Here is a 12,779-nt window from a genome sequence, read left to right as displayed (position 1 = left end):
TCTATTGACTTCTAAAGTACTGAAAAGTGACGAAACCCTCTAACTTCTGTAGAGAGTTTTGATATAGCAAATTGCTAGTTAATTACTGGTTTGATTATACATATGTTTGAGAACGTGAAAAACTAATGGGTTTTGCTACATCGGCCCAAACTCATAATTATTTTCCTTAAAAAGCACCCTTCAAAGTTTCTTTAATATCTTTATGTATGATAAGTGTTAAGCTAGCCATCAAAATATCGTGCCACATCCAACATTAAACCATTCAAGCATAAATAATCCTGTTATCCGCACTGCATAATGCAGCTAAAGTTTACAAACCCTAATAGCTATAAATACTACCACCCCCCCCCCCCCCCTCCCCCCTTGTCCGTCAAACCCAACAAGGGAGGGAAGGTGGCCTGCAATATAAAATATTCAGGGGCTTAAAAGCGTTCCTATGTTATTGTCAGACTCCAAGTTTAGTGCAGTTATCAGATTTAATTTACCTCCTAACTTGTGTAATGTTTGTATTCAGAGAATATTCAATAATGGATGCGTTTCTAAAAATAAACTTTCTGAACGCGTGTCGTAATGGCACATTACGATACCAGTGCGAACAATAGGAAAGTCGCAACGTGTGGCGATAAATTAAAACACAACCGAATGGAATGAAAATATTTAATTGTATAGTAGGTACTAATAGATAACAGTAAAGTTGGAGAGGTATTTAATATGGGAACAAAAGATTGTGAACAATGCGGACATAAGCTGACTCAGCAATAGTTTATATAAGCTATTGCTAGTTTTATCAATACTTTATATAAGTAAATTTATTATAAAAATCCTTTGACATTTTAGGTACCTTCCTTCCTCATCTTTGATGGCATTTATCAAGCAAGAAAAATATATTTTAACCGTCAAGTACAGTCCACGTCAATCTCATTCAAGGCATTTTTTTCTGTTAGGAGACAACTTCCTGCTTTGATTAAGTACAGTCGCCATCATGTATATCGGAGCGGCCAGGGTGCTCACAAACATCTAAGCACGCCTCTATTGTCAAGGCATTACAGTGCGTGTTCTGATATTTTTAAGTACCTCGGCCGCCCCGATATATACTTTATAATGGGCGCGGTAAAATATCACCATATTTCACCCCAAGCCTAGGGGGTAATTTTTAACCCCCGCAACAATCAGTAACAATAAAGCGCCGAGCTATTTGTCTCCGTGACGTGTCAAAAGACACTGTCAACTCGTGATGTATGGCGTGGGGAGCGTAGGCAGCGTCTACTTCGACTCCGACTTTATCCGTATTCACATTTGTCTGACGTATCGTGATGTGTTGTGTCGTGTCGTGACGCATCAGAAGTGCAATCGGTTTTATACATCCATAGTATAATATTATAAAAGGAAGTCTGTCTTTCTGTCTGTTACCTCTTCACGCTTAAACCACTGAACTGATTAAGATGAAATTTGATGATATGATAGTTTGAGTTCCGTGGAAGGACAACGGGTAGTTTTCATTTAAGAAATCACCATTTAAGGGGGTCGAAGTTTGTATGGGGAATCAAAAAAACACAGATTAAATAAAATAATAGCTACTTACCTAAATTACTAATTCCACGCAGACGAAGTCGCGGGAAAAAGCTAGTTTAATATGGTTGCGTGCACATTTGTCTAACGCAGCGTGCATCACACTTAAGACAAATGTGAATCCAGCTTAAGTCGCAAGTACAGGGTTGACTGACACTCAAACGTTTCCAGTATGGAGACTATGGAGTGTATTTAGAGGTAAGTAGAACAATCTTCCTCTACATTGCATAGTTTCCAGGGCGAGGTGTCCAACCAAACCTTTAGTTCTCTATGGAAAGCATCACGTCACCAATCACCCATTAAAAACGAAGTGTCGGAAGCCTCGGCCCGACTCCGGACCATTCTAGCATGAGTTATCCTTAAATACGTTTCACATCTGTCGTATGCGATCACGGGGACCACAAGGATAAGCATCTATGCGCTCACGACGACTGATAACCGGATTACGCTCACTGATTGACAGCCGAGGGCCACGCAATTGGCGATTTCAAGCTAGCACAATTTTCTTTAGGACTTCCGGTTCGAGCGCCATCTTGACAGTTAGCCTCGTGATTAATTCCTTTATTTTTTGCTCATTAATATTGTTTAAGGTGTAATACCGATAGCTTATTAGTAAACTAGTGTGGTGGTGCGCAGTGAATGGAGAATTAATCTTGAAGCGCGTTAATTCACCATTTTTGAGACAACGGCCGGTAGTCCACGTGCTTCTTTAAATTTGCTTATTAAAAATTTAAGATATCTTATTGATACGGTTTTAACATCCCCTGGCACTGACTAAAATAACCGACTTGGTTTCACATTACATCTTAAACTGTTTTGTAGTAGAAGTTTTGCGAGACTTGCATATTTTTACATGTAATGTTTTTGATAGGATTAAATATTTGGTAAGGATTGTATTCCGTACATTTTATATCCTCCTAAGGCCCAACGAAAAATTGAGTATGTAGTCAGTACGGCCCGTAGTCCTACCAGTAGTACTATTGTTTTATACCCATTCAGACCCAAGTACTTAAAAGACTTTTTTTTAATGTTATTGTTATAACTTATACAGCACCTTGTACAGCACTTTGTTTTTTTTTACGAACTTGTTAAAGGGCTCACAGACAAAACAAAACAGTCCTTTAGAAGTTCGTACACGCCCATTTCGATAAGCGCAAAATTTGAAATGGGTTTTCTATTAAGTCCTACTGGTAGGACCGTGGTAGTGGTACGCTATGACTACACAATTGTTGTAGGAGCTGGGTCTTGGGTAGGACCTTGGGCCTTAGGAGGATATTTATTATTTTTCCCGCTGTTTCGATGGCCCAAATAGCAAGGATATCTCGGGCTGATTGCACATTAGCATGTCAAGCGACCATGTCTAACCGAATCTAATTGTAACGCCTCACTAATGGCCGCTGATTGAAATACAATTTGATCGCAACAGTATTCAGAAGCTATAGAACGATTCTATTAAAATTTGTTCCATCGCCATATCAGAGCGGCCAAAAATATCTGAATATCCACTTTAAGATCTTAACACCAGAGGCTGGGTAGCCTAAAGGTCCAGCGCGCTAGCCGCGTAAGTTGTAAATGGGCTTTTTCTAAAATAAATATCGAAAACCCGATTCTTTCAAATCTGGACATTCTTGGGCTCATTCTACTCAGAATCGACAGCACTCTCCATTCTACCATTAAAAAAAGATGTCCCAAAATGTCCATTCCATTACGTCACGATTTTAGTATGAGAAAAATGTTCACTTGTATGTAACGTGACGTAGTGGAATGTACAATTTTCATACAAAATTTTGGGACAATTTGTTTTATCACCAGGATTGAATATGCTAGTGATTCTGAGTTGAAAGAACCCAAAAACACCAGGATCTGGGAGAATCGGGTTTTCAATATTTATTTTAGAAAACGCCCAAATAGCATCCAAATAATTCCACAATTGTTGTAAAAGTACAAAACCTCCAATTAGCAAATTCCTTTTAGTAGGTATTCAAGAAATTACAATTTCAACTTTTTCTCGTAAACTTCGAAATTATGTGAATTCGTTAATATTTTATACACGTGTCTTTTTCAACTTTCGGAATGTCAAATGATTTAACTTTCCAAGTTAATAATAATTTAATTAGATACTTACAAAATGTATCTATTCTAGGCGGAAATTCAACCTTTAGCTTGGTCTGTCAAGTGAAATTTCAGAGGCTGTTGTCATTTACAAGATATAAACGATATCCGGTTGAATATACATATAATAGTGAAGTCTCGTTATTTTACATACCATAAAATAAAATAGATATCATATACTGACGAAAAAGTGACCATCCCACCGGTGGCCGAAACGGACCAGCGTCTTCAGCTCACGCGGCCTACACCGTGACCACTATATCACCCTTCCACAGAGCTGTACCCGTCCCGAATTTTCTAGTACATGCAATCTTTGAAAGGTTAGCCTTTAACCAACTATAAAGGGCCAGCTGTACGTGCTTATACCTTCTATACAAATCCCTTACTGGACTGGAGACATACACTGTACAATACACTGTAGAGATCGCTCTTAAGCGATAAAACCGCCTGTAGTTACCTCTATTTAATTGTCTTTGTTTATGTTACTGTACATTTATTGTAAACTACGAGTATGATGAGGTGTGCAATAAAAAGTTGTATTGTACAATAATCCACATTTTTAGCTAATAAAAGTGTGTTCCAAATTCAAACGAAACTAGAAATTTAGTTCGATAAGCTTTTAAGCTCGTTTGGATGCAAAACGCGAGCTTTCTGCTCAGGCGTGTAGTTCCAAATGTTTAGCGAACATAGTCGAGTCAACAAAGGCTCCAAAAGCAGAAACGCCGAGGAATAAGAAGGTGAAAGTTTAAACTATCTTTATTTTGCTAAACTTCTTAAAGGTTTGCAAATTACACTTGTTTTGTATCAGGACTATCAGGAGTAGGTAATTCAGACTATTATTAGGTACAGGGCCGGATTAACCCTAAGGCAGAGTAGGCAACTGCCTATGGGCCCCGCCTCGGCTAGGGGGCCCCGCGCGCGCCAAATAAAAATATTTGTTTCATATGGTCAAAAGAAAAATGTATGGTACCTAATGTCCAATATCAGTTTCTCAGACACACAATCATTAGATGATTATGTAAATTATGTTATTTTATAGCTTTTAAAGTATGTAATGTCGAGCACGAATTTCAGGCTCCTGAGGGCCTAAAACCTCATCAATGGAACTTCGGCCCTCCGAGTAACTCTTGTACATATGACACATATTATTGTTGGGTAACATTTGACGATTGGTTCGTGTCAGAGCGCTGCACGCTGCTTTCTTACAGCTCGATCCTCGGCGTCGCTTTTTAACAAATATCAACATTGATTTCAGAAGCTTGGTTTTTGCCTCGCATGAAAGCTCACCTCGCTGGTTATAAGTACGCTTTGGGCTTGTTAAGTAATGTGGAGATTGCTGAGCTCGATCTTCAGCCAAAAGTGAGGCTACCTCAATTTTTGGTTTGTCTTCCAAATAGCCTTTGGTCTCGCTGCGCCAAGCTCGGCCTGCGGTCTCGCTTTTTAATACAATGGACATTCGTTGGCGTCTGTGCTCCAGCTGAGCTTGTCCTGAAGCACGGCTTTGACCTCGCATGAAAGCTCGCCTCACTAGGGAACTTCGAATTTTTAGGGCCGGCCCGGCCTTTCTAACACGCTCTCACATTTTTTTTTCAAAAAAATTCGCACTCGCTTCGCTTGCGTTTTTTGCTGGTCGGGCCTGTACCTATATGGTAGCTTAACTGGTCAATGAATACATGGAAAATCATTATTAGTAGTTTAATTTTAATCATGTGGCTTAGTGTATGGTCTTACGGTCGGACAATCGCTGTTCAGCCTCGCAAAATATTTAACTACCTAGCGAAAAACACATCGTTCGGCTTGTTCGGATCGGCTCAACCGACACCTGAAGGTTGAAATTAAAACCGAAAACTTACTTCCCTATACTGAACATTATGTATGCAGAATTGACTATAAGGGGGCCCCGAGCATTGCACTGCCTAGGGGCCCCGACACGCTTAATCCGGCCCTGATTAGGTATACTTACTTAAACATGTTACAACCGGTATGTAGTACTTCTAGTGTATCGAGCATTTGTGTGTATTGTAAATCCTCGTTATTTTCTTATCTTTGTTATGTTTAATCGTTACATAATGTAAATCAATGGATAACTGTTATTGGCCTTATTTTATGTAAGCATTAATATGTCTTAGTTATATGTATTTACGGCTGTTGTTAACCTGAAAACCAATAAAATAAATAAATAAATAAACTTTTCGTAGCATCTGACATCACGATATATTTTATATTTTCGTTTGGCGTTTATAGACTATGTTTATCGATGGTTAGCCCGAGAAATCGACTCGCCCGCGAAAATGGGAATACGCGAGCAGACAAAGCAAATAGCCGATTGCGTGCTGCATACAAAAGCTTAGCTCAACAAATGTACAACATTTCCAGTTTTTTTCTTTTGCTTTTCGTTTTAGCTGAAACTTACTTTGGTATCTGACTGCAAAGACGTAGGACAATTTTAGCAACAATTAGAATCACTACATACATAATATAAAACAAAGTCGCTTCCCGCTGTATGTCTGTCTGTCTGTGTGTGTGTATGTACCTATGCTTAGATCTTTAAAACTACGCAACGGATTTTGATGCGTTTTTTTTAAATAGAATGAGTTATTCAAGAGGAAGGTTTTTGTATAATTTGTTAACACGTGTGAAGCCGGGGCGGGTCGCTAGATGTATTATAAATTCTAGTTAAATAGATAGGAAATATGCAATTTATCATAATAAATAGGACACTAAAGATTAAAGGAACTTATTTCTTTATTTAAATTTTATTGCACAATACATGAATATTACAAATGGCGCACTTAATGCCGAAAGGCAAATTAGATAAAATTCAAGGCCTCAATGTTTAAAAATGTAAGTATAAGTACATAATTTCCTTACTTTCCAATATACCATTATATTTCTTACATTTTATTGAAAAATAAAATGTAGTTATAGCCAGGCGCGGCCCGCCTTAAGGAGCGCTTGTGCGGTGCACTCCCATATATAATCAAAATGATATTATGGTACCTATTTAATATATTACTATTTAAGATCGATCGTAAAAAATTCAATACCAATTAAATAATAACCTTTATTCATTATAAGTTTATAGACAGCTCACCACTACCTACACGGCGTACTCCTATAATTTCAGAGAAATCAAAGTTAACGCGCGAAGCGGAGCGCTTTGGATTGCGCTCCTATGGAAAAAGATTTAGTACATTCGATCAATAGGAAATTCAATAAGAGCGAAAGAGAAGTTTCACCAGAACTGCGCGCGTGAAACAGAATATTTTCTATGAGGGAAGAGGCAAAATCGGTGCGGCGCTCCGAGCCCGGTTGATATTCTGCGCGCGCATCCCGCGCGCCATGTTGATATTGTTGTCACTTGTTTCTAAACAGACCTTAGTCAATTTTAAAGTAGGTACATATGTGCGGGAATGCGATTTTGGCTTTTTTTCATTCTAAATAATGAAACAAGAGTTTAAACAGTTAAAGCACATAATTTGTTTGTTGTGAGGTGTTTAAAAATGAATGAATTTAACGTGAGAATGTGAAAAAGTTTACAAAATCGACTCGAGTTAAATTATGGACGACCTTGAACTTTCGTACCAATGTTAGTCAAAAACAAAAACTTATATATTTTTTAAATCAGATCAATAAGCAAAAACACCGTGGTTGTGTTGTGTGAATGTGATAAAAGTAACTAGCTTATTGTTTTTCGTGTTACCTAGGTATATTATGTTTTGTGTTTGGCGCGGGCGCGAGCGACGGCTGTGCGGTGAGTTTGTTTGGACCGAAACAGGTGTGTTAACAATTTAGCACATCTTTCCATAAAAATTAAATAAAAACATTGTTTGGGAGGTTAGCGATTTTAGGTGGTCTCAGGAACAGCAGACGGGGCTCTTCAATGACTTCTTCTTATTTTGGTTTTACAGAATTGTTTTTATTTTATATTAAATTAAATGAAAATTTACAATGTTAGAATGTATGGCGACTTTATATAAAATTGGCAAAAATCGCGAGAGCGGCTTGTGTGCCTTGCCGTGTAAGATGGTAAAGTGGTAGAGGCTGTCGCCGCGCCCCCGCGCGGCCGTGCTTGGAACTCCGCCTCTTCTTGGGATGCCCGCTATATGGCGTCATGCTCGCGAACATGCCCCCGGCCTTGAAAGCACCCGCTCTCAATGTGGTTGTGGTGATGTAGATGGGGCTGGCGCAGCTTCACTCTCTGCCGGCATCAAGAGAGGGCAAAGCTTGGTGAAAGCCCTGCGTATGACCCCGCTCGCTGTTTTTATGTCAGCGACGCGGGAAACTCCGTCGTGGCCTGTGAACAGAGCTACCACCCTTCCCAAACGCCATCTGAGGGGTGGTAGATTATCTTCTTTGACCAGAACTAATGAGTTGTGAACGATATCCTGGCCGTGCGTCTGCCACTTCGTTCTGGTCTGCAGCTCAGAAATATATTGTTTCGACCACCGCTGCCAAAAGTGTTGTCGCATTTTCTCCAGCATCTCGTAGCGTGGGAGCCGGCCCGTCTCTGCCGTCAAGTCCTTGCAGGGCGGCGCTGTCAGCGGTCGGCCAATAAGGAAATGAGCTGGAGTTAATGCGGAAAGGTCGTTTGGGTCTGTGGAAAGAGGATGCATGGGTCTGGAATTTAGGAGGGCTTCGGACTGTGCCAAAACCGTGCTAAATTCCTCAAAAGTTAAATTCGCGTTGCCAACAACGCGCTTCAAGTGATATTTGCAAGACTGTACAGCTCTCTCACACAAACCTGACATATGTGGAGCGTAAGGGGGGTTAAAATGCAAATTAATGTTATCATTAGCGGCACACTCAATGATATTACTCGCGTTATCTTGTAGGAACGACGAAAGTTCTTTCATCGCCCCTACAAAGCAACGGCCATTGTCCGAATATATGACGTTAGGCTTACCACGGCGCGAAATAAAGCGTTTAAGTGCGAGTAGGTATCCTTCGGTACTAAGACTTGTGACCAAATCAAGATAAACTGCGCGCGTCGTGAAGCAAACTATCAGACAGATGTATGCCTTTTGAGGCTTAGCTCCCCTACCCCTACGGTTAAGTACATATACTGGCCCCGCGTAGTCTACCCCGCAGCTCATAAAGGCGAACCCGGGTTCCAAACGTAGTGAAGGTAAGTTACCCATAATAGGTGCAAAGGTTTTCGCCTTCATGCGGATGCAGGTTACACAGGTGCGTACCACTCGCTTGGCTAAATTAGTGCCTCCGAGAGGCCACCAGCAGTCTTTGATAGTAGCAAGCAGGAGACTAGGAGGCGCATGCAGTAATCGTATGTGTTCACTCTGAACCAAAAGCTGTGTGAAACGATGTTTCGAACAAAGCAAAATCGGATGTTTTTTGTCGTATGAAAAACTAGTCGCATTACTAATACGACCACCGACCCTTATCATTTTATCTGTGTCTAGGAAGACATTTAATTTATTAATCCCGCGCGTGTGTTTAACAGGTAAGTTATTTATCATCTTATCATATTCAACAGGAAAAGATTTCATTTGCAAAAGACGCGCCAGATGTTGCATCGATGCATTCAATTCGTCAACAGTCAGCGGGCCAGTTTTACGATTTGTCTTGTTTTTAATGCGTGTGTTGTTTATGAATCGTAAAACATAAGCACCCGCGCGCCGTAAGCGGTTAAAAGACGAAAACCTGTCGAATTCGAATACATCGGTGTTAATTTGGCTTGTCATACTAATTGTGTTTGTTTTTATTTCAGGTAAATCGGCCGGTATTATTTCGGAAGTGCGCGATAAAGTACTAGGTAACCAGTCAGATTCTGGTTCATGCAAGAAGGGCGGTCCATTGAACCAGAACGAATTATTGATAAGCGCATCAAGTTCAAGGCCGCGGCTAACTAAATCAGCTGCGTTATTCTTGCTACTTACATGCAACCACTGCGCGCTCCCGGTTAACTCGTTTATCTCCGACACTCTGTTTTGAACAAAGGTTTTAAGGGTGTGGGGTGACATTCGGACCCACCCAAGAACTATTGTGCTATCACACCAAAAATACACAGAATCGAACTTCACTTTAAGCGATTTGATTACTTTTGCGTACAACCTAGCAGCTAACAGCGCGCCTAGCAACTCAAGTTTCGCGATACTGACGGATTTCAAAGGAGCGACCTTACTCTTCGAACACAACAGATGCACTGTAATGACCTCGTTATTATCTCCCGAAAGCGTACGCACATATGCACAGGCCCCATAGGCCGCTTGACTAGCATCACAAAAAAAGTGCAACTGTGTGCAATGCGCAGACGCATTCATTACATAACGAGGAATGCGGAGGCTATGTATGTGTTGTGTATGTGTGAGTATGTATCTACGCCAGGCAGATGCGACATCCTCAGGTACTTCCGAGTCCCAATCTAAGCGGCAAAGCCATAGTTTTTGCAGTAATATTTTGGCAATAATTATGGCCGGCGAAAGTAGCCCGAGAGGGTCATACATTTGTGAAATTACGGATAATATTTTGCGCTTTGTTATCGGTTCGTTATTATCCTGTTGTATTTTTGCCGTGTAATGAAATTCGTCAGTGTTGTTAGTCCATCCTAAGCCGAGTGTTTTACTTTGACAGTTATCGCCTAAACACAATTCGCGTGATGTGATTTTTGACGAGGAAAATTGCGAAACGTCAAAGTTAAATACCCATTTTCGGAGTGGGAAACAACCTGACTGCAGTACGTCGGTGACCTTTTCACAGATATCAATTAAAGCGTATTTATCATTATTTCCTGTAATTAGGTCATCCACGTAACAGTCTTCTAATATAGTGCGAGAGACCTCTTCGTCAGCACATTCCTTTGCCAGCTGATTGAGACAGCGGATGGCCAAAAAGGCCCCAGAAGGGGTACCGAAAGTTACCGTATTAAGTTGGTAAACATTTAGCGGCTGCGAAGGGTTCTCTCGCCACAAAATTAGTTGAAGGTTCCGTTGGTCGGATTGAATAAGGACTTGCCTGTACATTTTTGCCACGTCTGCGCAGGCGACGTATCTGTGCTCACGAAAACGTAACAATATGGAAAAAATATCGTTTTGTATGGTCGGCCCGACTAACTGCAAATCGTTCAGGGATTTCCCTGAACTAGTGGGCATTGATCCATTGAAAACGACCCTTAAGCGTGTAGTGAGACTGTCCTTTAATACAGCGTGGTGTACAAGAAAGCAGATAGGCTTTGTGTATGTGTGTATAAGTGACATGTGCCCTAGCTCAATGTACTCACGCATAAAATCGCAGTACATCTTTTTGTAGTCCGGGAGCCGCTCGAGTTTGCGTTCTAATGATAAGAACCTACTCCTAGCTACATCGTAGGTATCGCCGAGCGCATCAGCTGATTCCTTTAGGGATAAACGTACTAAAAAACGACCATCTTTATCGCGTTGCGTAGTCGAAGCGAACAGCTGTTCACAGGCGCGTTCGTCGTCAGTCAGTCCGTCTCCTATCTTAGGCACCTCCTCGAGCTCCCAAAACTGTCTTAATTGTGTGTCTAAAGTTTGCGTGAAATGACAAGTAGTCTTATTTGTTTTAATGCGTTTATTATTGATCGGACCCACGACGATCCAACCAAATTTAGTATCTTGTAAATAAGGCCCTTCTGCGAGAGGAAATCGATCCTTATTTAACAAGCCCCAGAAATAATCACCGCCCAACAATATATCAATATCTGACGATTTGAAATAATTAGGGTCCGAGAGTTGAATATTATCTGGAATGCGAATGGAATGCGCGCTTAATGCTGCTGACGGCAGCGGTTCCGTTAAGACTGGGAGTACCATGCAATTGATGCGTGCATGGTAGTCACCTTTAATAGACTGTATGTTAAGCTGACACGAGTGTGTGGTTTGCGTGACTTGTTTACTTAACCCTGAAATATTGTAAGTGGACTGTACCAAAGGCGTATTTAATTTATCTATGAAAGATTGCGTGACATAACTGTGTTCTGAGCCATTATCGAGAAAAACTCTAGCCCTATGTAATTTATTGTTGCTATCGGCAATATCTGCTATTACAGTAGATAACAAAACCGGTGTTAACGGCCGTGAGAGTGTGTGCGAATTAAGTGTAACAGTGTGATGAGTCGAGGTGGCGGGGACGGCGCTCGCCGGTGGCTTGTTGTTTACACTGCCAGCCGAAGCTGATGCACCGTCACTGTCACTACTCAGGCTATGAATCAAGCTATTATGTTTCTTCTGGCAGATCCTACACGGGCCAAAAAAACAGTTGTCAACTGTGTGACCAACGCGAAGACAATTGTGACATAGTTTCTTATCCTCAATCAATTTAACTCTGTCGGGTACAGTTAAATCTAGGAAACTATTACACGAATAAAGCGGATGATTAGCGTTGCACATTTGACAATTGCGAGGCGAAGTGCGTTTGGAACTGGATTTGTTTGTGTGTGACTGTGAAACTGTGGAGCTAGAAGCATAACTATGCGTTGCGTGTACATTGTGTGATTGCGACTGATTTGATGACTTTTTGTTGTCATGCGAATTTGAGTGCGTATTTTTGGAATGATTTGCCGCAATAGATTCCAACATATCTGCACGGTTTTGTAAAAAAGTAATCAAATCAGTTAGCTTAATACGAGAGGTAGAATCCTGCCGATTAGAGTTGACTGAGCCCTTGTGTTCTTCCCACTCGCGTTCCGTAGCCGCGTCTAATTTTGTGACTATTAAATAGATGACTAACGTGTCCCAGGAGTCCGTAGGTTCTCCTAGGGTCTTCAGGGCACGAAGGGAACGTAACACAGAGTCAATCAGCTTTCTAATCTGTGTAGCCGATTCTTTGTTTAATGATTGCGTGTTGAAAAGTGACTTTACGTAATTGTGTGTTAGTAACCTATGATTATTGAAACGATTTTCGAGAAGCTCCCACGCGGTCGTATAGTTCTCTGCTGAAAATTCCAAGGACTTAATTACTTGCAAAGCGGTGCCGGTTAAGGCTGCGCGTAGGTAATGAAACTTTTGTATGGCACCCAGGTCCTTAGAATCGTGTATCAGAGAAGTATACGTGTCCCTAAAACCTAACCAATGCTCGTACGAACCGTCGAAGGTGGGGAGTGCTATTGTAGGTAATTTAAC

General features: G+C 40.9%; 1 protein-coding gene across 1 annotated transcript; it reads right to left on the bottom strand.

Moving 5' to 3' along the window:
• Positions 1-7,835: 7,835 nt before the first annotated feature.
• LOC134650859 (uncharacterized) lies at positions 7,836-10,856 on the bottom strand. The gene is made up of 2 exons (XM_063505793.1): positions 8,819-10,856; positions 7,836-8,278 (listed from the first exon to the last, which is right to left on the bottom strand). The coding sequence occupies exons 1-2, from the start codon at positions 10,788-10,790 to the stop codon at positions 7,836-7,838; spliced, it is 2,415 nt and encodes an 804-aa protein (XP_063361863.1). The 5' UTR covers positions 10,791-10,856.
• Positions 10,857-12,779: the final 1,923 nt, after the last annotated feature.

Source organism: Cydia amplana, chromosome 9 (assembly GCF_948474715.1).
Source record: "Cydia amplana chromosome 9, ilCydAmpl1.1, whole genome shotgun sequence".
NCBI lineage: Eukaryota > Metazoa > Arthropoda > Insecta > Lepidoptera > Tortricidae > Cydia > Cydia amplana.
This window is presented reverse-complemented; position numbering and strand designations above follow the sequence as displayed.